The sequence below is a fragment of the Sycon ciliatum genome, chromosome 10, assembly GCF_964019385.1.
Source record: "Sycon ciliatum chromosome 10, ocSycCili1.1, whole genome shotgun sequence".
Taxonomy (NCBI): Eukaryota; Metazoa; Porifera; class Calcarea; order Leucosolenida; family Sycettidae; genus Sycon; species Sycon ciliatum.
This window is the reverse complement of record NC_088652.1, coordinates 20,661,828-20,689,813: the sequence shown is the minus strand read 5'-3', so window position 1 is coordinate 20,689,813 and position 27,986 is coordinate 20,661,828. Positions and strand designations below refer to the sequence as shown.

At 47.9% G+C, this 27,986-nt stretch overlaps 1 protein-coding gene across 1 annotated transcript in view; it reads right to left on the bottom strand.

Moving 5' to 3' along the window:
- LOC135826478 (tumor susceptibility gene 101 protein-like) overlaps positions 1 to 22,442 on the bottom strand; it is a 24,561-nt gene extending 2,119 nt beyond the window's left edge. The window contains exons 1-9 of the mRNA XM_065339086.1: positions 22,207 to 22,442; positions 15,582 to 15,666; positions 14,785 to 14,850; positions 10,425 to 10,588; positions 8,071 to 8,332; positions 7,058 to 7,447; positions 3,439 to 3,821; positions 2,877 to 2,969; positions 270 to 409 (exon numbers count right to left, since the gene is read on the bottom strand). Coding sequence (XP_065195158.1) covers positions 270 to 409; positions 2,877 to 2,969; positions 3,439 to 3,821; positions 7,058 to 7,447; positions 8,071 to 8,332; positions 10,425 to 10,588; positions 14,785 to 14,850; positions 15,582 to 15,666; positions 22,207 to 22,257 — 1,634 coding nt within the window. The 5' untranslated portion in view covers positions 22,258 to 22,442. The remainder of the gene's footprint in view (positions 1 to 269; positions 410 to 2,876; positions 2,970 to 3,438; positions 3,822 to 7,057; positions 7,448 to 8,070; positions 8,333 to 10,424; positions 10,589 to 14,784; positions 14,851 to 15,581; positions 15,667 to 22,206) is intronic.
- Between the last annotated feature and the right edge of the window lie 5,544 nt (positions 22,443 to 27,986).

The window sequence follows — 27,986 nt, the reverse complement described above, 5'->3', positions numbered from 1 at the left end:
AAACACACACACACGCACACACACATACACACACACACACACACATCAAGATTACAAGAGCAAGCTATTACAACCTAGCCCATACTTGCATGGTTCAACTCTAAAAGAGAGAGAGAGAGAGAGAGAGAGAGAGAGAGAAGATAAAAAAAATAGGGGAAACACTGTCGCCAGTACCATGGAGAGTACTGGTATCATTATCACCCATTCACCCCCCCCCCCCCCTCCCCCACACACACACATACAAACACACACACTGACACCTTCCTTACTGTCTATGTAATGGATAATCAGCCACAACAATGGCGTCCACATTGGCTTGCTCATCCGTCAGTTTCTGCAAACGATCATTAGCAGTGTGTACTTCTGATTGGCAAGCCTTGAGCTCCTCAATCGACGCTCGCAGCTCATTCTGCAAGCAAACAAAGAGAGTGACGCACGCACAGACAAATAGACAGGCAGACAGACAGACAGACACACACAGGCACACAGACAAATAGACAGATAGACACACACACAGGCACACAGACCAATAGACAGACAGACCCACACACTCAGACCCACACATGCCCATTGCAGACACGATGATAGCGAGCAGCTATGTTATACATAGCAATTTGTGCTGGGATTGCACCATTCAACAGCTTGCAAGGCTGATGAATTGACCGCCACTAATTTTAGCCTGGCCAGTGAATCCCTAGTTTTCATTTTTCTGGCCAATGAATCCCTAGTTTTCATTTTTCACAGACACAGACAGGCACACAAGCACAGACACAAACACGGACACAAACCCAATCTCTTAGCCTGTCACCAGGAAACCCTATATATATAGGGTTTGACATAACGCTACACATAAAGACGCTATGTATAGGGTTAGGACCCCTAAAGAAAGGGTTTGATCAGTCCTCACAACTGGGCACACAATACACACAGTTTCACTTGGTTTTTTTTGATATTTTCACTGCATTGCCATTGATGTTAGCAGGAGCGCTCCTACGAAGTGCGCGAGTGTCGCCGCATTTACTGCTTCCGACCCACGTGTGGATCAGCTGATGCAGAAACGGCAATGGCGGGAGCGGCAGCTGCGACAGCCGCTGTTGATGCTTCGCCTTCTTCTTCAGGAGCATCCGACGCTGCTGGAACATCGACATCATCATCCTGAGTCGACACCAGGTCGCCAGGAACATTCTCATCGCCCGAGTTCGTCTCCACTAACTCAAGTTGCTCTTCCTCCATCGTGAAAAATCTAGGGCCTAGAATTTTTTACGACAGCGCTGCACTAAAACTAACCGTACTCGAAGAAAATAGCAACACAATTTTCACGGTCTTCAGCAAGAGAACCCTTCGTACATTCTACGTATGTGGGCACAGGCGTCTAGTTGCCATAGCAGCCAAGTGGGCTCTCAAGAGAGCACAAGATAGAACGCGCGGCTGAAAACCCTATAAATAGGGTTTGACAGGCTAAGAGATAAGACATTCTGGCAAGCACCACATCTGGACTTGGACAGTGCTGTTGCTTAATCAAATCCAATCAAGTCAGTCAATGTCAAGCAGGCCCGGGTGCTGTGCAGCCCTAGATCAGCCAACACTGGGATGGGAACTGGTGCAATCAGCGAATACTGGGATGGGAACTGGTGCAATCAGCGAATACTGGGATGGGAACTGGTGCAGGGCGCATACTTGACACATGCGATCGGATTTCACTGGACAGCACTGGATGTTAAAACTAAGCCACCGCACAACTAATGGCATTTTTGAAGCGAATCCAATACCAATCAATGTGCATGTACCGTAAAAGCCCCTGTATACGCCCACCCTCCGTGTACACGCCCAGTCAGGGGAAGTCAACAGTTTTGTTTCAAAATAGCGCCCATGCCCATGTATACGCCCAGGTATGCCGGCAACACCAGTACATGTACAGGTACCGATACCCAATACTTACTGCTATCCCTATTCCAAGTATACGCCCGGTTCCAAAATAACGCCCGTGCCCTTGTATACGCCCAGAAAACCGAGGCTGCTATTCTATACGCCTGGGGCCTATACACGGGCTTTTACAGTACTGCACTGTCATGCATCCATAGTGTCTCCCCTCTCCCTTCCCTCCCAGCTCTCAGGGACCAACACGCCGCAAGTTACAGTAGTCCACCAAATAGGAATATAGGTCAAATCGGGTTTTGACGAGCACCCATCGGACCCAAAATCTTGTCATTTTACCACCATTTTTGCCGCCATTTTGGCCGCTACTTTCACCGACACCAGTAAGCAACCGAACAACTATTGTACTTCCATCCCAGGACGAAACAGTTCTGTCCGCAGATTGAGTATTTCGCTCCTGCTCTTGTAGCAGTTGAGCACTCTTGCGTGGGGTAGTGCCTTTGCTGTTTGCGTTATGCAGAGCTCACTGACTTGTCAGTTCGAGCACTCTGGCAAGGTACGTTCGGGCTTGGTTTAAATCTGGCATTGGAAAATTTATTTTTCATTGCTACCAGGTTCGGCCTCGTTTCCTCTGTGCTGCGCTGACGAGTCCACAAAGGAGGAAACAGTTCTGTCCGCAGATTGAGTACTTCCATTCCATGTATTTATTCACCGGCCACTGGAACCCGCCATTGATATGGTTGTAGAGGTAAGTGATGATTATGATGCAATGACTCATACAATCCTGTGCTAGTACATGTACATGACTGTACATAGTGTGTCCTAATCATGCATACAAAATGGGGGTGCTCACACTCTGAAGGGTGGAGCATTCATTCGGAAAGGAGGTGGTCAAAACGTGAAGGAGGGTGCAGCGCCCCGCTATGTCGCTTTGGCGAGAACCCTGAAAGACAATATTGATGTCAGCAAGACAAGTCAACAAGCTGAATCTAACCGCTAACCTGCTTTGCAGACATCTCATCAATCATCTGTTGCAAGCGATTACCACCGTCCACCAGCTCTGAGTGTGTGCCACTGAGTTGAGACAAGTCCTCCTGTGATTGAGCACACGCGCGCAAGCACGCACACACACACACACGCACACATACGGAAAAAAGTGCAGAGGTATATCCTTCGGATTTCCAGTATAGCTACACACTCCACTGCAGAGTAGTTGTTGCCGGACATGATGAGGAGAAACAAGCCTGCCCCCCCCCCCCCCCCACACCCTCCTATTAAAAATAAACACAGAGGTACTCATACTCGCACTCCTGCCCATCGCTGAAGCGATGTTAGCGAACAAGCTATGTTGACATAGCAACTTGTGCTGGGATTACACCATTCAACAGTTTGCAAGGCTGATGAATTGACCGTCACCAATTTTAGCCTGGTCTACACCACATGGCTGGTTGAACTACACAGATGAAGACAACAACACACAGCGACGTAACCCCCCTCCCCACAGACGCACAGATGCATAAGATAGATGAAGACAACAACACACAACACACATCGACGACGTACCTGTGCGGCTTGCTCCGAGCTGGCCAAGTTCCTGCGCAGCTTATCCTCGACGGCGGACACGAGGCTGGCCTTGACTGTGGTAGCTTCTAGACTGCCTGTTGACGAGCTTCCACCGACCCCCGGCACGAGGGCATTGGACGAGGACATGGCCAGTGAGGACGTTGCCATGCCAGTGCCGCCGGCACCAGCACTATATGTCGTGTTTGCGCCGGCTGTTGTGCTCCCCGTTGTGGCAGGACTGCTGCCTGCTAAATGACCGGAGAGGTGACCGGGATAGCTAACTGGCTGAAGACCACCAGAATGTGGAGCCTGTGCGAAGCCACTGCCTGTAGGTTGTGGCGGCGGCTGGAAGTAGGTTTGTTGTGGATACGGTGTCTGCTGCCCTACAGGCACACACAACAGGAGCAGAAATACACGTGCACGCACACACACAGACACACACACACACGCACAAGTGTAAGTCTGCGCGACCCTGTATGTAGGCTGTAAGTCTGTGCGACCCTGTAAGTCTGTGCGACCCTGTAAGTCTACGCGACCCTGTAAGTCTGCGCGACCCTGCAAGTCTGCGCGACCCTGCAAGTCTGCGCGACCCTGCAAGTCTGCGCGACCCTGTAAGTCTGCGCGACCCTGTAAGTCTGCGCGACCCTGTAAGTCTGCGGGACCCTGTAGGTCTTGCGACCCTGCAAGTCTGTAAGTTTGCACGACCCTGTAAGTCTGCGCGACCCTGTAAGTCTGCGCGACCCTGCAAGTCTGCGCGACCCTGCAAGTCTGCGCGACCCTGCAAGTCTGCGCGACCCTGCAAGTCTGCGCGACCCTGCAAGTCTGCGCGACCCTGCAAGTCTGCGCGACTCTGCAAGCCTGCGCGACTCTGCAAGTCTGCGCGACCCTGCAAGTCTGTGCGACCCTGTGAGTCTGTGCGACCCTGTGAGTCTGTGCGACCCTGTAAGTCTGTGCGACCCTGTAAGTCTGCGCGACCCTGTAAGTCTGCGCGACCCTGTAAGTCTGCGCGACCATGCAAGTCTGTGCGGCCCTGCAAGTCTGCGCGACCCTGTAAGTCTGCGCGACCCTGCAAGTCTGTGGGACCCTGTAAGTCTGTGGGACCCTGCAAGTCTGTGGGACCCTGCAAGTCTGTGAGACCCTGCAAGTCTGCGCGACCCTGGAAGTCTGCGCGATTCTGCAAGTCTGCGCGACCCTGCAAGTCTGCGCGACCCTGCAAGTCTGTGGGACCCTGCAAGCCTGCGCGACCCTGTAAGTCTGTACGACCCTGTAAGTCTGCGCGACCCTGTAAGTCTGCGCGACCCCGCAAGTCTGCGCGACCCTGCACGTCTGCGGGACCCTGCAAGTCTGCGCGACCCTGCAAGTCTGTGGGACCCTGTAAGTCTGCGCGACCCTGTAAGTCTGCGCGACCCTGTAAGTCTGCGCAACCCTGTAAATCTGTGGGACCCTGTAAGTCTGCGCGACCCTGTAAGGCTGCGCGACTCTGCAAGTCTGTGCAACCCTGTAAGTCTGCGCGACCCTGTAAGTCTGTCAAACCCTATAAGTCTGCGCAACCCTATAAGTCTGTGCGACCCTGTAAGTCTGTGCGACCCTGTAAGTCTGCGCGACCCTGTAAGTCTGCGCGACCCTGTAAGTCTGTGCCACCCTGTAAGTCGGTGCCACCCTGTAAGTCCGTGCAACCCTGTAAGTCTGTGCGACCCCGTAAGTCTGCGCGACCCTGTAAGTATATGCAAACCGCTTTCAAAATCGCCAGCGCCAATATACTCCGCATGATCATTAAACCGACCAACATACAGTGCTGACAACTGAAATCCGACCCCTGAGCGGTGTTCACATCGCAAACACCCAACACAAGATTGTAAAACTACGAAATAGAAGCCGCTAGAAAGTGAACGCACCGCTGAGGGGTTGGATTTCAGCTGCCAGCACTGTTGATCTGCAGGATGCACATGGCTTACATGTAGCCACTAGTAATGAGTAGAGTTCTGTGTAACAGGCCTGTAAAATGTACAAGTACACTTATACCTCGGTTATCTGGACCCCCAAGTTATGGGCACTTCAGTCTACCGGGCACCATTTGGGAGAGTTTCAGTGGAAATATTACTACTTCCTCCGGAAACAAAAACTTCGTGACCTTTTTACATGACTTTTCAAGGAGTTACTGTGCTCAACAGAAGTGCTCTTCTGGAAGAGAAACACTTCAACACGTTCAATCGACATATCTACAATATCTACAGGATCGATTAGTGGGAGTAGAGTCTCAGTCTGGGTCGCCATCGCTCGACTCATCACGGCTGAAACCGGTCCAAGTGGCAGGTCGATCGACACGATGTCGTATGTCGCGGAGAAGCTTCTCCGCGTTCCTGATCCTCTTCGCTGTTACCTGAATGCCTTCTCCAACATCTTGGCGGAGACCACGGTACCGCTGCAGCACTGGTACTCATTACCGCCTCCGCTCTCGCTCGAGGACAAACACAGGCAGAGCCAAACATTTCAAATTTTCTCCGAGGGATATCATAGAGTCGTACCAGCACTTCCCGACTGCCCCGATCAGATCTCGCCTGTTCTCCTTTGCGACCAAGAACACATCATCGAGGCTGCTGGAAAAGGCGACATCATCCACTTTGAGGTATGGGCTCTGCAGTGGCTGAGCGTTGACTTCTATTTTTGAACTTGTTCATCTTGCTTTGCTGCGTGAAGTGACGATTGTCACTTCTCTGCGTTTTATAGTTTTGACATCGTGCCGACTTGTTCGCATGCCGAAAGGCTCTTCGGGGATGGCGAAGATTTCAAAATGCCAGCTGCTATTGCTATTCATTTTCCCCTATTCTTGCTCCTGGGTGCCATTGTCCTGCTCTGTCAAGTTCTGAACTAAAACATAGCAACGACGAGCAGTGAGCTCAGTGCTTTTCTTCTCATAGCGCCTGGTGGACGAAAATGAGAAACATTTTTGCTTTGCTTTGTTTGCAACGTCGACACCCTTGCTCTGCGACAACTGTCGGCTCTCCAGAATATGAAGTATGCTTTCCTACGATTCCGAAATGTCATGTCAGTGTTCCAGGCTGACAGAACCAGGGAGAAAGAGCGAAATAACAGCAGCGAAAAGTAGTAAAAAAGTCACGAAGTTTTTCTTTCCGGAGGAAGTACTCTTTTGGCACTTTTGCAGAAATAGTGACGTCACATGCCAAATCTATGGCCCTTATCAAAATGTATGTGATTCGCAGTTACGGATATTTCAAAGTTATGGGCAGTGCACGGTTCTGGACCGCCCGGATAAATGAAATATGAGTGTACCGTAAAGTACCGCGAGAGCACCCCGCCATCTCGTCCTTTCATGATTGCATTGTGGAGGTGGTGTGCTGTCTGTAGGTCATACAACACGCACCTTGTACACACATTGCCCGTGGTGCAGTCAATCCATAAACAACCTTTGAGCAGGCACGCGCTCCACACAAAAACCTGCCAAGTGTGACCTTAGTACGCTAAGGTTCCCACACACTACAAACTTCGTTGCACTCGGCCATACGATTTCCCTTTCCTTGGCTGTAAAATCAAGGTGGGGCACTCTCACTAAACGGGGCGTTCTCGTGGTACTTTGCGATACTAGTAATCAGTGACTCACCTATACCAGGCTGCGCTGAACTCGGATAGCCAGGGCCAGGAGCAGCAACAGCATTAGCTGCCGGGAATGGCACATGGCCTGGATTGGGAGGACCAGAGCTGGCCGCATACCCTCCCCCACTGGACTGCGTTACCGACGGTAACGATGGCTGCGCCTGTTGGCCGGGCAACCGTGATAGATTAGGATAGGGTGTTGTACCGGCGGTGGCTACGGGTGCGACCGGGGCCTGCCCGTGGTTGGGCAGGGCCGTACCTGCCCCGGGTGGCCCATGTGTAGGTACCATGCTAGGCATAGGATGGAACACAGGTGGATTGCTGCTTGTGTGAGCCTGTGTGGTGGCAGGCATTGCCACTGTTGGACGAATTAGGTGTCCCGAGGCCATCCTGGGATCTGCCACACACACACAGAGACCGACAGATACAGACAGACAGACAGACAGACACACACACACACACACACACACACACACACACACACACACACACACACACAGACACACACATACATACACACAGACCGACAGCCACAGACAGACAAACCGACAACCACACACACAAACACACACACACGCACACACACACACGCACACATACACGGACAGGCACACACAGACCGACCGAAATAGACAGACAATCATACATACATACATACATGTACATACATACATACACACGCACGCACGCACACACACACACACACACACACACACACACACACACACACACACACACACACATGAAGGCCAACATTCTGACCGGGGGAAGTTGCTCACACACTCTGAATGACTTACACAAGCACAAGGGAAAGGTGGTGATTGGTGGGGTCTGACAACTGAAAATGCAAACAATGGCATCTACAGGAAACTTCACAACCGGAAAGAGGAAGTTGAGATTGCTTGGCCATTTAAAAATAAATTTCGCTCACTCCGGTCCACGACCCTGTGTGTGAAGGAAGGCAAAACGAAAACCTAAGTGATCGTAGAAGCGCTTGCATCACCACAACTTGCCACTTACATTGCTGCGAGGTGGCAGTGCTGAACGATGGTGGTGGTTGAGGCATGGCAACGCTCGTCGCGCATGTGCTAGCACCTACCGACCTAGCGACCCCTCCACTGCTACCCGCGGTTACCATGGTCGCGTCGGCGGCAGTGCCGCTTGTGCGGCGTGCGGCGGTGCTGGTGATGAACGGCTGGTTGGCCGGACGACTGAAGACTGGTGGCTCCTCGCCAAACACTCCACAGATGATGTGAACAAGGCCTGCCAGAGTAGACTTGCCCTGTACATGGCACACAGGTCACAGGACCAGCATACATTGTGCACAAAGCCACATGACACATAGGAATGGTGACTTGCCACTTCAGCACCACCGTTTCAGCGCGATACATTTCAGCGCCAGCACTTCAGCGCCATGACTATCAGCGCAGTAAAGCAGAGCGCCAGCAACTCAGCGCGAAAAAGTAAAGCGCGGTAATTTACAGCGCGATAAAGTACAGCGCAGTACAGTTCGGTGCGATGAAGTACAGGGCGATACAGTACAGCGTGATACAGTACAGCGGAAAGTCAATACTTGTACAGTCATAGTCACAACAGACGATGTTCATACACACAGTCATTATAATAAATTTGTGCTGAGAAACATGGCGCTTAGATCTGTGGCGCTGAGATTTATGGCGCTGAGAAAGGTCGCGCTGACGTATTCGGTGCTGAAATACATGGCGCTGATTTATGTGGTGCTGATTTATGTGGCGCTGAGATATTCGGCGCTTATCTGCTGGGGCTGAAGGAAACGGCGCTTAAATATGTGACGCTGTAAAGTTCGGTGCTCAGGTTCACGGCGCGGAAACGGTCGCGCTCACCTGGTTGGTGCTGAACTCGAGGGTGCTAAAATGGCATGGAATCATAGGAATAATGTACATTGGGCACGTGCACATGAAAGTCAAAGTGTTCAAGACACTACCTGCTACAGCCTGTACTACAGACAGCTTGTTTATCAGCGTAGTTAGTTTTTTCTCTCCGTTCCTTTGATGCTGCTGCCTTAGGGCGTGTTCAGACTGGCGTGAATAGCCGCCGGAATGCTGCAGCGTAATCCCGGGAATCGCAATCACACTGCACGTGTATCCCGCTGGAATGGCCAGTACATGACTGTGATACTTTGACAAGCTTTTTTACATACCGTATTTTCCGGGGTATAAGCCGCACTTTTTTTCGCTAAAAATCGGACCAAAATCGCCCCTGCGGCTTATACACCGAATATGCTTGCGCGAATGAATGCTTAGCATACATCAGTATGCATGCTGACGTCATGTGACATGTCATTCGACTCAGCTTCGCGCCTGTGTTGCTATCCCGGCACTTTTATACAATGTCATGTAGTTTTAGTGCATCAGTGGCAGCGAGACTGAAGATAGTGCAGATGACATGGAGTGATCTGTAGTCAACACAGCAATACACCAACATCTCTGCAGCAACCTGTGGTGCACTAACACTTCATAATCTGATCTAACATGGTATTTAGCTCCATAACCATAATAAATTTGTAGAAAGGCCATTTTTCAATGAGTGTGAAAAATCTTGGTTTGTGGGTGCGGCTTATACTCCGAATACCAACTTTTAGTCAATATTTTGCCTCAAAAAGGGGGGTGCGGCTTATACCCCGGTGCGGCTTATACCCCGGAAAATACGGTAATCAATTGACATTAGAAAAATTTGATTTTACTCAGTTTGAGTTGGACATCAAAATAAACTAATTCAGTCTGTTGAGATACTGGATCATTGTGCTTTTGCTTGTGCTTGTCGACGGAAAGAATACGATTTCCGGAGTGTTTGGTGCTTGGGTGGCATTCATCCGCTCCGCGATCAGAGTATGCTTCTTGTTCGCAGTCAACGTTTTGCCTGCAGAGCCCGCGAAAATCACCACGTACAGCTCCATGAACTCCCTCTCCATTGCTGAGTCGAACAAAGTTTTCGGCACGATGTGAGAAGTTGGCAGTCTAGAAGTCAAAACTCAAAAGCATGCAGTCAGACTAAAAGAGTAGAGGCTGAAATAAAAAGAAAAGACGGCACATGTGGTGCAAGTATATCTAAAGTGCTCTCGCGTGCCGCCGGAATCTGCATTCCACTGGCCTGCACAGTGGTGGGAAACCTTTTCCGTGTTTACGCTGGCGGGAACGTCACGTGAACGATTCACCTTGACAACTTTCACATTCCGCTTGCTTTTCACACCAGTCTGAACGCGCCCTTTTGACACACATGGCACCCCCACGGCCAGAATGGCTATGGGTTATACATACATACATACATACATGTACACACATACATACATACATACATACATACAACTCCAGTGAGAAGAAGACATTGGTACTCACCCGCTTCCAGTCCTCCAAATAGGGCAGGTAGACTGTGCCGTTAGCGTCGACGTGTCTACCTGGTCGTACTATCATGGTGGCTGTAGGCTGTACCAGGCATAACGGTGGCTTAGCCGGGAACTGGTCTGGAATCCAGATGATGATCGGAATGTTATACTTGGTACCTGCGTGAAGCAGCGGTGCAGCAACAACAATAACGATGTAGACAACGATGGCCGGAACAACAGACGCAGCAATGGCAGCAGCACCAGCAGAGGCGGCAATAGCAGCAGCAGAGGCGGCAATAGCAGCAGCAGAGGCGGCAATAGCAGCAGCAGAGGCGGCAATAGCAGCAGCAGAGGCGGCAATAGCAGCAGCAGCAGAGGCGACAGCAGCAGTGGCGGCAGCAACAGGTTCCGTCGCTGTAATGCTGTGCTGAAGATCGCTATCAATGCCAAATACTACGGAGATAGGTTTGGCAAATGAGCACAGTAGCAGTAGAAAAACTATGAACACTGCTACTACTTCAGGGAATAATTTACTTTCAATCTTTTGCATAGCAATTTTGCTATGCAAAATCAAACTTGAATAGCTATTCAAAAATTCTGCGTAGCAATATTCTTCCGCACTTGACAACCATCCTTTTTATAAACTGATCAGAGTGCAAACTCAGACCACAAGTCCACTATGACACCTTAGTTGCAAACCTAGCCTGGTGCCAGGATGCATAGCTCAGCACTTTCGAAGTTTTGTGCATCTATTTTATCCCTAAGAGACACACCGGGCATGTACATGTACATGCACACTGTGCATCGTAGGGTACAGTGAAAAATCTATATGCATCGCAGTTTTCTGCGACAAATTTCTGAAGTTGTTTCGCACCTCAGAAGAATTGTGTAGTAAACTGCGATGCGATGCCGGTTAAATTATTCCCTGTACTTCTATTTCTTTCTTCCCCTTTTAATTGCCTGACATGCCCGCCACCCTACATGCTGCTTGCCTTTTGCTTTAATCTTTTGAGTGGCCTACTGACCTACTGGGTGCGTTTGATTACTGCCATGAATCGATTCATGAATGGAAACTCGTGCATTCAAGTTGTTCAATTCTATGACATGAGCCCTGGAACCGGTTCGTAATCAATTCTTCCTACTCACATGGGGTGATGAGAATAGCCAGGGGTAATAATCACTCATGAATGGATTCAAAAATCGATTCGTGGGCAACATCGAACGCACCCACTGTGTGGGGAAAGTATTGGTTCAACTTCAATTTTTTTTGTCAAGCATTTCCACTATGATAAGGACCTGATTAAATATACTTTGGAGAGAGTTCCTAAAGTGTAAGGACGCCACATTAGTGAACCATGCATGCCAAGCAACAACGGGACATTACACTGGGAAAGGCTGCACATGGACAGAAACTTGGTGTGCAGGTAACAGCAAATATTGGACATAGCGTGTCCTTTAACTGCATGCACACTACCACCACCACCATAGCGGCAAAGTTGAGCCACTACCACCCCAGGCAAAGTTGAGCGACTATCACCACAGCTGCCACCACCACCACCACCACCGCAGCCACTAAGGTGAGATTATATATTTTTTAGTAATTCGTACAGTTTAGTCCATGTTTTTCTTTCTTTACTTTTCTTGCCATCCCCACACCACAGTATCTTGCTAGTTACATGTTCCCTTTTAATATTCTCTATTGCGATGTATTTTCCAACTGATGATCGTAACAAGAAAACGTTCCTGGAAATCTTTAGGCCTACCTACCTTGCCTTGTGTGTTTGAAGTATGAGGGCGCGTTTGGTTGGTACGAACTAGAACAGGATTCACCAGAACAGCGCGTTTGGTTGGGACTGCACCTGTTCTGGGCCGGCCAGAACATGCTCTGCTTGCTCCGGCCTCGAGGCCGGAGCAGACCGAGCAGTTTCACTTTTTCACAGTGAAACCTGGCGGGAACATCGATTTTGGTCCCAAATGATCACGTCCATACGCTTCTGGGTTGGACTCGTTGTACCGTACAAAGTGACCGGTCGACCATGGTGACCCATACACATTATGAAGAATGCACCAATGCACCAAGTTTGGCTCATTTTTTCACAAAAATGTGCTCTGTTTCCGGAGTACCGTTTGGTTGGCATGAGGCTGCTCCATGTGCACCAGCTGTTCGATCCTGTTCTAGGTCGTACCAACCAAACGCACCCTGAGTGTGCAGATTATTCTATTCATAGCATTATAATAATTTTTTGTAAATAATTGTGGAATTTTTTGACTTGTTTGAAAAAAGCCAAGACAAGTTAGTCTTCTCCTTTGAACTGTTTGTGCGTGAAGTGTACACCTCACTACGTAACTAATTTCGTGTGTTTTTAACTCCTCTTATGGTTTTATTACCACCATCTGAAGTCTGCATTCAATACCCCAATTGCTACTGGAATTGATGTGCTGTACAAGTAGGCGAATGGAAGAAAGCCCACAAAACCCCAAGTAACAATGCCGTCACTGCACAGCCAGGATTGCGAGCGACAATGCCACCAGAGTCCAGTCCGTATGATAACGTCAGTGTATTCTTGCCGGATGCAACCTGTCACTTTTCACAGGAACAAACCCCTACGCGGCCCAATTCATTGCCGCTCACCTCAACCTTTCACGGCGGTCGTGCTATCATGATTGGTATGATGTCGATGTTGGCGAAATGAAGGTAATCTTGTCGTTGCACCTGCTGATGGGCTTGCTATGGAAGCCAAACGTTGATTTGTGGCGGAATAAGAAGAACTAGCTCATCTAAACTTGATGGTTTTCAGCTGCCATGAAGCGAGATCGCTGGGCCATCATCATGTCATATCTACATTGTGCGGACAACACATCACAAGCAGCTGCTGGTGACAAGCTGTGCAAGACCAGACCTCTTCTCAACCTGCTGCTGGCGAACCGCTTCAATTGTGTTTACACTATGGAGCAGAACATATCTATCGATGAGGAGCTCATCCCATGGAAAGGACGCTTGAATTTCAAAGAACACATTCCCTCAAAGCGGTCCATATTCGGCATAAAGAGTTTCGCAATCTGTGAAACATCTGGCCACATGGCCGGTTTGTCCGTTTATGCTGGAAACGAGGCTGGCGGACATGACTCCGATATTGTTCGTCATGTTAAGTTCACGATTCCATGTATGCACGCACTCACACACCAATGACCTCTCCCCCGTATATGCATGTACACACGCACCCATAAGTGGTGTTAGTTCTCCTCTCCTTGAGTTGTGTTAGTCCTCTTGTCGAGTTAGTCTTCTCCCAGTCTTGATGATAATCTAACTATAAATACCAGTGAACCAACAAGTTGTAGCCCCTGTGTGAGAGTATAGCAGAACGTAGTAGAGATACACATATCGTGATTGACTACATTCATAACCCCGTGTCTCATCCTCAATCTCATCATCTCGAGTCCCTCGTGCGAACCAAGAACTTTGACTTCTGCTGTGCCTGCGTGCGTAACGTAGAAGTGAGATTGGCCAGTATTGAAATTATGGTTCAAGCCCAGCATCTGGAGCATCTGGCATCGCGTTCACACCTCCGTCATTATTTGAACCACGTCAGCTCCTATTTTCCGTGAGACTACAACATTGGCGCTCAACGCGGGGCTCGAACCCACGACCCTGACATTAAGAAGCTCATGCTCTACCGACTCAGATTGGCAAGTCTGGGGCTGTTGTCGAGCGCCTGATACTTGGGTACCTGAACAAAGGCTACATGCTATTTGTAGAGAACTTCTACTCGAGCGTCTAGCTTGCTCGATTATCTTCAAGCTTGTGGAACAGCTGTATCCGGTAGTGTGAGAAAGAACTGAAAAGGCCCCCATGACGTCGAAAATCAGCTCTCTTCGTGAAGCAAAGACGTCTACATACTGACGACTATGTTCGAGCCAACTGTCACTTCAACTGGGAAAAGAGATACGCAGCACAAGATGATCAAGAGGTTGACGGCGATTCAGCAGTACAACAAGCATATGGGCGGAGTAGACCGCAATGACCAGCTGCAGTCTCACTACTCGGCGATCAGAAAGGCGGTGAAATGGAACCGCAAATTTGGCCATCACTTCGCCGACGTTGCTGTTCTCAACGCATACAGTCTGTACAAGAAGCAGGGCAGGAAGTGCAACCACCACGAGTGTTTGTCCGAGAGAGAGAGAGAGAGAGAGAGAGAGAGAGAGAGAGAGAGAGAGAGAGAGAGAGGCACTCGTGGTGGCAGAGGGGGAGGGGGAGGAGGGTGGTTTCCTTATCAGAGTGGTCGCCCTGACAGGTTTTACTTACAAATTAGTACCCCCCCCCCCCCCCCCCCCCCGCTGAAATCAGACACGTTGCAGGTCATTGACCTACTCACCTTTGAAAACCACTGGAATTGTGCCGACCATATTCAGCCAGTCTGATCGTGTGCCATCCGGGTGATCTGTGCGTGCACAAAGTATGCCCAGAACAAAGAAGATATCAGTGCACATCACAAGCCAAACAGATACGAAACGCAGCTGAATGGACTCCAAAGAAGCTTGCAAAGAGTTTACTGTAGAGGGAAAGAGATTGCGTTGGATTTGCTCAGTGCAAAATACAATGTGTTGACCACTCTGAAGAAGAGATGTTTGAACATCTCTTCTTCAGAGTGGTTATTTAAAAATAATTCGAATTTCGTAACTTTCAACACATCACACATCAGCTACGCACGTTCATTGACCCCAATATGCGACTCGCACGACGGGCATTCTCACGAGAGCCCGTTTCAGTGGATGCCTGAAAACAACCAGATTTGTCCACCGCAATCCAAATGTGCACCCGAGTTTTTGGCCCACGAACACTCCCAGTCCGCCTGTGATCAAGCTATTGGAAATCTGATGGCGCACAATGTACATGCCGCACCAGGAAATAGTTCTTTTTGTGTTATCCAAGCTTGTGAACGACGGCTGTTCGTACTTGTACAAGTACTGCATATTGAGTGCTTCTTTGCATTGCCATCTGGCACACAACACAATGTGCTGATACAGTAAACAGACTATTTTTTGTATTGTGTTTTGTATTTATGGATTCTCCACAGGCCTTAGCCTAAATCGAGGGAGTCTCCGTCTACTATTATTATCTGCACACACACAGAACACAATGTGCTGATACAGTAAAGAGACAATTACGAACAGTAGGGTTCTCTCTTGGTTGTCAAGTCGCTGTAGACTCGTACTGTGCCCAGTACTTGACTCTTCACCTGGTCCTTGTGAGCGTACTGTTACAGCACAGGTACGCACACACACACACACACACAAACACAGGGACACAGACAGATACACACACACACACACACACAAACACACACACACACACACACACAAAACACATGTACAGGTAGACAGACAGGCACATACACACCACATTATTGATCAACACACATACCACACATACTGTACAGTAAAACCTGTAACTAAAGACAACTGAAGAGACCTTTTGCATTCCGAATTTCGGAATATTTTTCGGAACCTGACTTTGACAGTCGAAAATGTAGGCGAACTTTCGGAAGTTTGGTGCCGAAAGTGCATTGTTTTCCGAAAGTACTTTTTCGGCTTTTTGATGTTCTTTCCCGCGCTTGGTGCTTGAAAATTTTCAATTTCAAACTTGGATTTGGAAGGCCTGCGTGCAGTTTGTTTTTCTACTCCAGCCATGTCGACTCCGTCTTCTTCCCCATCTCCACCCTCCTTGGAGTGCAGCGGGAGCATTGGCTTTGCATCGTCTGCTTCACCTCCCCCTCCGCCCACAGCAACAGCCGTAGGATTTGTGCCCTCCCCATCTTCTGCTGGCCGTTCACAAGTCCGGTTTGACTTGCACATGGATTTGACTATGTGCAGGCAGCTTCTGTTTGTCATCAACCCCATTCGTTCGTGGCTCAACAGGATTTGAGGAAACTGCCACAGTGCTTGCCTCGTCTGACCCTAAATTTCGTAGCGTAATGAAAAAAATCCATCAGGGATCGAACCCTGCTACTGCTCGACCAACACTCCAAGAATGACAACAAGAAGAGGAAGGGATCGGGGACGGATGAAGAGTCTCTACACGGAGAGAGATCGCCTTCTGACAGAGCTGAGGATGCTGCAGTAGGAGAAGCCGCAAACTGCACCGCAAGCTACTCCCAAGTCGGTAGCAGAGGCCCTAAGGGATGATGCCTGCAGAAGCCTTGGGGAGAAGGAGATGGCGATATATGCAGGTCATGCCCTCCCCGCGCGCGCACGCGGGCGCGCGCGAAGAAAACCAAACTCAGCAGTGCTGCAGTGGTGGTGGAATTTCTGCGCGAAAAGGATGCTGCAGATCGGGACCTGGAAGAAAGGAAGTTGAAAGTGGAGGAAAGGAAGGTGAGCTGGGAGAAAAGGCACATTGTTCCTTTATTCTAATGGTCTGAATCCCTTTTTGAAATGTCCAAATGGATTGGTTATTTGCTCGAGACGCAGATCTCGTTGTTGAAAACTTTCTACACTGAAGGTTACTCTAGTTTCAATCAAGAGTTGCAGTACAATTACTGCAAGCTTGCTGCAAACGTGTATCAATTGTGCTCGCAGAACAAATTTTAGTCAGAGAAATGAAAGTGTATTTTGGGCATGTGGTGTGTGTGCTCGCTCCAGGTGGCTCTTGAAGAGGATCGTGCTGCTGCACAGACATCTGGTGACGTGCTTGACTTGGAAAAGAGGAAGATGGCACTACAGGAGGCAGAGCTGAAGGCAAGAGTTGAGAAAGAGAAGAAGGAAGCAGATAGTCGGGAGAAAAGGGACGATATATTTACGAAGATGAAGGAGCGCGTTATGGACAAAATCTGAAACATGTTGACCTTTGTCTGTATTACCGTGTTCTATTTATCTCTGTAATACTTCTCTCTTCCCTTTTCTGCTCGGTGATTTATTGAACATTTGTATTTTTTGTTCAGGGAACTCCACCACTCCACACTGCACTCTTGGCCAATCCACTTGCACATCTTGCACATCACCACCACCACAGCGAGGACAATTCCGTAGAAGATAGAGATAAGATAGAGATTTGTAGAAAGGAAAAGGACATATGGATACGAGTTTAGAGTAACTCTCCATCACTGTAACTGGATACTATATACAGTCAGAAAGTGCAATAACTAGGCACAAAACTGACAGAGTACTGAGACATTCGACGTCCTGACACCTAGCTTCAACACATCTCCGTAGCGCTAACCGACAGCCTTCCAACTTGGAAGGTTCAACGTTATGGAAAGACCAAAGAGGGGAAGGCAAGCGCAACGAAAACGAGCAAAAGCTACAGTCCCAACAGAACAAAGAATGTCGATTGTTACTGGACGATGACGAGACCAGTACGATATTTGACAAAGCGGTCTAACTACAATTCGAAGCAGCAAAGCAGCACACCACCCAACTTGGGTGGGTCATAAATATCAAAGATAAGTAAAGAAAGGGGAAGCTTTGCGAAAACGAATTGTACAAGCCGAAAGCCAAACTCCTACAGTACTCCTCATGCATGACATTGTGATGGACTAGTTGACTACAAAACAAGTTGTTTCACACGACGTACGTTTCGCCGTATGGTTCGTGACGGCTCATCAGGTGTGCAATTTGAAACTCGGATGTTGAGCCATAAATAAATGAAGAAAGGAAAAGGATATATGGATACGAGTTTAGAGTAACTCTCCATCACTGTAACTGGATACTATATACAGTGCCTAGTTATTGCACTTTCTGACTGTATATAGTATCCAGTTACAGTGATGGAGAGTTACTCTAAACTCGTATCCATATGTCCTTTTCCTTTCTTCATTTATTTATGGCTCAACATCCGAGTTTCAAATAGAGATTTGTATTTGTCGCAGTAAAACAATACACTCACACAGTCATAATTATAAAGTCAAGCCGGGAATCCAACAAGAAAAGTCAAAGTGGGGAAGCCTGCAAGATGCAAGGTACTCTTTATTGCATGCCTTGTTGAAATGCTACTGGAGGTAAATGTCCAGAGATGGTGGATCGACATCAAAAACATTGACGTTTTGTTCCCACCACGAATTATAGTGCGGCAATTTGTGAACGCGGCAACCTTGTAGTGTAGGCCAACTGCTTGTACGCCGATCTTCTGTTGTTTCTTGTAGTCCACGTAGGCCCACAACGTGACGATTTCGCCAAATCTCCACTCAACAGTTTGCCTCGCACTGCTCATATGAGTGTTGAAGGACTGCTGCAAAGGTGTGATTCCGGCATTACTGAACGCTTTCTGTATAAAGGGAGATAGCGGGTAAGCAGGATCACCGTAAAAAAGCATATACACCATCTCCATCTGGGATCTGCATGTACTGCTCCAGCAAGGGCAATAACCCACTCTCTCAGAACACCTGCATCATGCCGGCGTCCCTCGACCGGCCCATACATGCTCAGGATCAGGCCATCTGGCGCAGTTACAGATTGATACTTAACCCTTTACTGTCCGATTAAAATGTATACAAGCCCACGCAACCACAAAATCTGAAACTAAAATTAGACGTAACTTTGGTTTGAATTTGACGATTTCCACGATCTTGGGCATCCTGGAAAGGTCTTGACGAGACGAACGCAATGAGCCCACACTCGGCGCCACAGGATGCACTGGTCCAGCGCTGCAAGCCAGGGAACGCGCAAAATCGCTGAGCTCACGCTCGAGATCGATCTCAATCCACCATGTCACCCCTGTTGCTCGTATCGAGCTCAAATATTTTCGTAGAGATTCCCGGGAACCTACTTTTGAATTTGAATCGGTGTAGCCTTGCCAACAGGTGACGTAAACAGGGAAAATCCCAGCCGTCGACATGCGCGTCGCGCTCTGAACGCACTTTTCCCGGGACCAGAATTACGAGTGCGATAACTCAGCAACCGCTGTTCGTATCGCGTCGGGAATTGTTCGAGGCGACAGCTGAGACCTTTTTCTTCGACCTACATATTTCGATCTCTCCAAAAGACCTAGATTTGAGCAAGTTACGATAATTTCAAAATGCCTACCCCATCGATCCCATTGGATCGATGCTTGTATGTACGGATAGTAAAGGGTTAAGCGTGTGGGTGCGCTTATGCCCATTGTAGAAGAGCATTTGTTCCACTCCGGGTCTGCAGATTGGTCGGACCGTCCCATCAATAAAGCCCGTGACTTTCAGGTCTATACCCGTGCGCCGTGTGGCTGCTGTTCTGTACTCAGCTAGCCTTTCGGGGGGTAAAGAAAGGCTTGTCAAACGGGTGCTCCAGTCGGTCACCCCACCGGTCGTGGACCCACTTGAGGATGATGTTAAACTCTAAGCTTAATACTCCTTTCGATCTCCCAAATTCCTCGCAAAGTTCTCCCAAGCGGTTAGGAAAAACGAGTCTTCTGAGCACAACCAACAGGCCTTCCAAGCCTGACCACGGTGTCCTGCAAGGAGCCGTGAACTTGTCTGGTAAAGACAGCAGCTCACTGAGCTCGATTATTTCAGATTTCTTGAATCTGAACCGACGTAGGCAAGTTTCATCGTCGAGATTCTCAAAGCACAATCGTGGTCCCACGTCTTGGTTGAAATCATACTCTGATTGATCGTCTTCCAGTGCCAGCACTAGCAGAAGAAGATCTTGATGGTCGATATCTCCACAGTCGTAGGAGAGGAGAAGTAAAGACACCACAAGATCGTAATCCTCGGGCAACATTCTAAATCAAATGTATAAATTTGAACTGGGCTGTACAGCACATGTGCAAAGTAAAAGTCATGTTGTCAAGTTTTTTCGGTTCTTTTCTCCCGCGCTCCGGATGCGCACTTCCGCCATTTTATCTCTGCATAACAACCCATGGAAGCGGAACGATAGAAGTCGAAAACAACTTTCGGAATGCGAAAAACACAAAAATGCCGTTTTCGGTTTGGAGTTTTTTCTTGGCCACAACGGAGTCGAAAAATATTACAAATTTCGGAATGCAAAAGGTCTCTTGTGACTAGCGACCAGCCTGGTACTACAGACCACTTCGCCAGGCACGGACAGTCTCACATTCATATATGGTTGTGCGGTGCCAACCTCTAACTAAGGACCACCTGCCACTAAAGACCGCTTTATCTGGCCCCCCAAGGGGTGGTCGTTAGTCACAGGTTTTACTGTAGTTATGGATATCGTCAGTTTATCTTCCTCTTGGTCACAGTGGTATGTACGTGCACGTGGAGATGTTCCGGTCTGGCGCCATGTCGTAGTCTATTCTGCTATTCCAAGTGTCCATGCAGATGTTCTAACACTGATAATTCAATTCTGTTCCATCGCCCTCTGCTCTGCGTCTCCATCTTCTCTTTTCTATTTTTGTTTCCATTTAAAACCTGTATTTATTTCAGCTGCTCTCATGATAAATTTGTTATTTCGAAAAACATTTCGTAACTGCCGATCATGCACTCGTACAACTGTGCTGTGTTCCATCTTCGGCTATGATTCATGCTTGCATTATGATTCCTTTTGTACCACGTGCATGTGATGGTGCAAGCGCGCTGTGCACTTTCTGGCCTTGTTTGCTTCCTTTTTCGGTAGAGTCCTGTCACAGAGTAACGGACTTGAAGACCAAATGGAGTGTTGTCCCACTTGCATATTCGTAAAATGTGCATGTGCCCATGGACGAAATTTGAATAGTCTTCTTGCGTGTAACAACCGGTGTGAGTGATCACTAGTCACAACACACAGTTTTACCCCATACGGTACATGTATCGTACTCTACCAGTTATAAGTTGACCTCGGTTAATATAAGTCGACTACAAATGCTTGGGGCCTCGGTTTACAGCTTCAACATCAACAAGGTCAGAAGCAGTTAACCCCGTTTACATCAGTCGACTTACTACTCACTTTCTAATTCGGATTTTTAGGTCATAAGAGGTCGACTTCTAACAGGAAATTACGGTATGCCTATATTGTCTGTTCGGCACAGCGATCACAGAATAAATATTTGAAGAATCCTAGAACTTGGACTACATGTACACGTACAGGACTATGTGTCCTGTTGGGCGACATGTCCCCCTGCAGTGCAAACCTGGATACCCCACTGGTGGCTGAACAAAAAACGTTGAGTGCGAATCTAAGTCATGGCCCAGACAACATTCGAATGGCATCGCATTCCCATTTGAGCGTGGCGTGGGTACTACCAACCGGTTAACCATGGACTAGTGAACATGAGACAAACCCCACAATCCAATCAACAGGTTCTCGGGTGTTCTAGTAGGTTGCACTGATAACTGTAATGATGCATCCAGTCCTGCTTGTGTGCAACTGGAACCCAATACAGTTCACTAACTGGATTGATTTGTGACCTCCGCGATCTTCACTATCACGTGCTCTTATCGTAGTTTCAACGCAGCAAACATGGAGTACTCAAGGCAGCATGGCAGGCGAACCTGATTGACTACGGTCGTATCAGCTGAACCCAGTCAGAAATTTCGTACAGAACACGAGCAGGAGCTAAATAAAATAGCCTGCCAAGCCTACTGCCATTACTGAACGTGTGGTACGCCACATACTAGTAGTAATATACATCGCAGGCACAAGATGGTGGACACAAATACGATTGCTATTAGTATTAGTAACTTATGTCTCCAACAACTCCAACAATAAATGCGCACAAACAATGACAATCGACAGATATTTCCTGAGCATCTCAGCAAAATGCTCATGCTACTCTGTGAAAACAATTGCGGCGTAGAACATACGAAACGGGGAGCGCCAAAGAAATTCCACGGCAAGTCTTTTGACCGCGAGCAGGGTATGCATATTGAGTATAAATTCAGAATTACCTGAGACACATGGTCCTTCAGGAACCGTTCAGTTGACGCCACCGAGGGCATATTTGCTGCTGTAAAGATTGGATTCGGACAGCAGCCTCCTTGTCAAGTCACCAGGTCCCAAAGTTACTCCTGTTTTCAAGTTCTCTAATAATGTTCCAGGGACATGTCGACAGGAAAAACTCCTTGGATGAAGTATCCTCCACAACGAAATAGGAAATGAGCAAGCAGCACCGATATTTGCTTTCTGAATCTGAGATTATTATGAATTTGAGTTCCAAATTCAAGCTGAGCACAAAAATCAACCAAAGTTTCAAACGCTACCGTATACGAGAAAGCATGAATCATACAAGTATGTATGACATCAAGGCACGCTATCACATGCATGATGCAAACTCTCAAACAGTCCATGCATGCCGCGGACCATGCCCCAAGCCCAAGGTCAGGACCCCGATTCCCCGAATCTTTATGCAAAATGAAGATGACGACGCCGCTTTTTCGACTTTTTCTGTGACCATTTTTGAGCAAAATCACCATTAAATTTTTGATCGTCGTCGATTTGGCATGGAAGACTTTCATGAATGCTATTGTAACTTGGCCTGCTGAGGGCTAGGATAGTCCCTAAACAAAATCTGAAAGCCGTTCCCCCAGAGATATTTCCGTCATGTTGCAGCAGAGCCACCTTTCTCAATTTTGCGTCGTACAGAATTTATGATTTTTGGATGCCAAAATACTTGATGGCGTGAGAACCAATAAAGAACTACCGGACATCCGGACACCGCCCAGACCTCAGGTATGTGTAGTTCATTTAATTGTCCTAGGCTGCTCATAAAGCAAAAATTGTCTTGATATTAAAGGGGAAGTTAAGGCAAAAATTAAAATTTCACCAGTTGTAGTCTTCGGGGTGCTGAGTCGAATGGTCTTGGTCCGAGAAAGCTGAGACGCTCCCTTCCTACTTGAATCCCAATCGAACTCGTGCACTTCCACCGAAACTGGGTGACTGCGCCCTACTAGATGGGGATTTGTATGCAAAATGTCACTAAAAGCGCCATTTCGTTCTTATAAAAGCACAGATGACCGCGATTGGCCCATATGTTGTAGTCTTTGGGACGCTGAGTCGACTGGTTTTGGTCCGAAAAGGCTGCGATGCAGCGTTCCTCCTTTATTCCCAATCGAACGTGGTTGAACAAGCGGTCACGTGCTCCTGGGTGCCCAAATCACCTGGTCACCACGCCAGCAGGCGACAACTTTCACACCAAGGTTCAACTCGAGTGACAGGACTGCACTCAAAAAAGGTCAAACAGGCTAGTAAGTTGTACCCTGCAGGCACGGTGACCAGGTGACTGGTGTACACAGGAGCACGTGACCGCTTGTTCAACCATGTTCGATTGGGAATAAAGGAGGAACGCTGCATCGCAGCCTTTCGGACCAAAACCAGTCGACTCAGCGTCCAAAAGACTACAATATATGGGCCAATTGCGGTCATCCATGCTTTTATAAGAACGAAATGGCGCTTTTAGTGACATTTTGCGTACAAATCCCCATCTAGTAGGGCGCAGTCACCCAGTTTCGAGAAGTGCGCGAGTTCGATTGGGATTAAAGTAGGAAGGGAGCGTCTCAGCTTCCTCGGACCACGACCATTCGACTCATCACCCCGAAGACTACAACTTGTGAAATTTTGATTTTTGCCTTAAAGGGGAAGTATACCCTAAAATCAAATTTTCACCAGTTGTAGTCTTCGGGGTGCTGAGTCGAATGGTCTTGGTCCGAGGAAGCTGAGACGCTCCCTTCCTACTTGAATCCCAATCGAACTCGCGCACTTCGACCGAAACTGGGTGACTGCGCCCTACTAGATGGGGATTTGTATGCAAAATGTCACTAAAAGCGCCATTTCGTTCTTATAAAAGCACGGATGACCGCGGTTGGCCCATATGTTGTAGTCTTTTGGACGCTGAGTCGACTGGTTTTGGTCCGAAAAGGCTGCGATGCAGCGTTCCTCCTTTATTCCCAATCGAACATGGTTGAAGAAGCGGTCACGTGCTCCTGGGTGCCCAAATCACCTGGTCACCGCGCCAGCAGGCGACAACTTTCACACCAAGGTTCAACTCGAGGTCAACTCGAGTGACAGGACTGCACCCAAAAAAGGTCAAACAGGCTAGTAAGTTGTACCCTGCAGGCACGGTGACCAGGTGACTGGTGTACGCAGGAGCACGTGACCGCTTGTTCAGCCGTGTTCGATTGGGAATAAAGGAGGAACGCTGCATCGCAGCTTTTTCGGACCAAAACCAGTCGACTCAGCGTCCAAAAGACTACAATATATGGGCCAATCGCGGTCATCCGTGCTTTTATAAGAACGAAATGGCGCTTTTAGTGACATTTTGCATACAAATCCCCATCTAGTAGGGCGCAGTCACCCAGTTTCGGTGGAAGTGCGCGAGTTCGATTGGGATTCAAGTAGGAAGGGAGCGTCTCAGCTTCCTCGGACCAAGACCATTCGACTCAGCACCCCGAAGACTACAACTGGTGAAAATTTGATTTTAGGGTATACTTCCCCTTTAACTTCCCCTTTAAATTGCCCAAAAATTGGGCGAATTTTTCCTAATACCCTAGTTGCCAATGCACGAGAATCACGAAAACTAGTATGGCTGATGGATTTCTGATTTTCTTCTCGTAAACTTATGAACAATTGTCTACGTTACAAATATTAGTGGGTGTTTTGAATCTGAACAGATACACTTCAAAAGGCTGATCGCGTTCTCACATCAACTGCAAACGAGGGTCAAAATTGTAGTTCAGAGCGATGTCCATTAAGGCACTTCACCTGATTTCGAAGTTTGTACATGGTAGTCATGGGAAGTTGGGTAGAAATAAACGAGAGAGCTTGGAAGCTCAGGGCCCTACGCTATGCTTTTTTGCCTTGATGACCTAGACAAAAAAAGCATAGGGATGTTATAAATTCTTATAAGTTTCTACTTTTTGTTTTTAGACATAACCTGGGATTAGAACCTGCACTATCGCCCTGCATGCATCCCCCGATACACTTCGCATACATACTAATTCTTCCAAGTTGCTTCACGTTATGATCTTGTATTTGAAAGCCCTATTTGAATATGCATTGTGGCCAGCCGTCTTTGAATGTACGGTACGATATGGGATAGGTACGAGACAGGTGCGGTCGAGGGTAATACGACACCGTCTACCGCCTTGATGACGGCAAAAAAAGAAAAGGGATGTTATAAATTTTTCAATTCTCCTATTTTTTCAGGCATTACCTGAGATTCGAACCCGCACTATCGCCCCACATGCATTCCCCCATACACTTCGCATTCATACTCATTCTTTAAGGCCAGCTGTGTTTGATGGTACGGTACGGTACGGGACAGATACGGGATAGCGCCAGGCGTTACACAAACACACAAACAAACACCAAATTAAAGCTGTGTGGACCCTGGCTAGCGCCAGATGTTACTGAAGTAACGTCTTCTGCATAGCTATGGGAATAATTATGTATGCACTCTTCAATTACTCCATAGACAAAGACTTTATACATGGTAGTCATGGGAAGTTGGGTAGAAATAAATAATTATTGTAACGGAATCACAGCCATTCCGTTCCCCGGGACGCAGGACACAAAGGACAAGACTAGTTTGGTTTACATAATTATTATTGACAATATTGAAATGGAGACAACACTCAAAGGGACGAACAAGAAGACTGACAAAAGGACTCTCGACTACAAAATCGCGCATGCTCATATCACACATGCACGCGACTAGACGAGACAGTTTGGGGAATGCCATCACACAGGAAAACAACACATCATTTTACAACACCTGCCCCCTTGATGACATTCCACAAAATAATAAACCGACACCACGTTCCACATGCACAACAGCAAAAGGAACCACAGCAAAACAGAAAAACCAACCAACAGCTTACATTGTAGCACAACAAAACTGGGCCACGGCACAGGGCCAAACCAAGACACAAGAGCCGACGCTCTAAACTCAGGCACACAAGGATAACCGAAACACGAGAGCCAAAGCTCCAACAAAATAATAACAATATGCGCGCAGCAGCGCAAAATAAATCTACAACACAAATTAATGCAGAACAACAGAACGACGAGAAGAGCAACATACCGACAACCAAACTCAACAACACAGCAACCAACTGAACAGCGAGAGAAACACGATCAGACAACACAGCGAGCAAAACAACAACAAGACGAACAACAAAGGACGACACACAGTCGGTGATGCCAGACTCATCCACTGGCCTCTGGCGAGCCACGGCCACACGCTCCATGCGGTACCTGCCGTCCCAGGCTCCAGTCCCCAGCTTCTGCCGGTCCACCACCTTCTCTGCCTCCTCTCCGCGTCTTCTTCCGCTTCCACCAGCTCCTCGTCTCTCCTCCATCCCCACGCTTACTCTCTAGTTTGTACTATTACTTGTATTAGTTGTTGACGACGACGAACAGACTCATGACAAACTTACTCATCCTCTGCGTCCCGGGTTTCGGCACCACTTGTAACGGAATCACAGCCATTCCGTTCCCCGGGACGCAGGACACAAAGGACAAGACTAGTTTGGTTTACATAATTATTATTGACAATATTGAAATGGAGACAACACTCAAAGGGACGAACAAGAAGACTGACAAAAGGACTCTCGACTACAAAATCGCGCATGCTCATATCACACATGCACGCGACTAGACGAGACAGTTTGGGGAATGCCATCACACAGGAAAACAACACATCATTTTACAACATTATGTATGCACTCTTAATTACTCCATAGACAAAGACGTGTTTCGGAGTCTCATGGTGTTTAGCAAGCGCAATTATTACTTGATCATTTCTCGGTGAATTTGTGAGTTAAAACTTACTCCACCTTTCCACACTGTACTCTTAGCTGACCCACACCGCCTTAACTCACTGCACCATTCCACACTGCAGTCTTAGCCGACCCACACCGCTTGCACATCACCAACACAATTGTCAGAAAGCAAAATTTAATTGTCATTTGTACAACTTCCAGCCATTTCGTGCCGAATCAGTCCATAAATGTAATGCAGTAAAACCTGTCAAGGGGGCCACTACAAATTATTATCACCTGCCCCATAAGCCAAGATCAAAGGACAGCATTTCAGTGAACTGATCCTGGACAAGAGGACCATAGTCGTAATAACCCATGCGCTTATACTCAAGCTTCTTCGTATTTGTAACTTTTGCAGGTCGATTGGTCTCGCACGAGGCGCATGTGCTTGTAATTGTGTTACCAGTAAGGAATGTGGAAGCTGCACATTAAACCCTGTAAAGATGGTATAAGTAGGGCAGAAGCGATTACCCGGTATACCGATTACTCGGTCATCGATCGATAATTCCGCACAGTCAACTAATCGTTAGTGAAAGATTACTCGTTAGGAATGTTGAATCCAAAAAGTACTGGAAACCCCGTTTTGTGAAGTTTGAATCAGTTTCCACTGTGAGAATGCAGTTGCCAGGGGTATGGCTTGTGTTATGAGGTTCAATTGAATTCAAAATACATTATACAGTAAAACCTGTGATGGCTACCACTTTTCCTTGTCACGGACGCATTCACGGTCAAAACACCTCGGATAAGGCGACCACTCGACCATGGCGACCACTTTTCCTTGTCACGGACGCATTCACGTTCAAAACACCTCGGATAAGGCGACCACTCGCACAACGCGACCGGCGACCACTCGCTCAACGCGACCGACGACCACCCACCCGCGACTGCGTTGCACAGTGCTAGTCATGGTA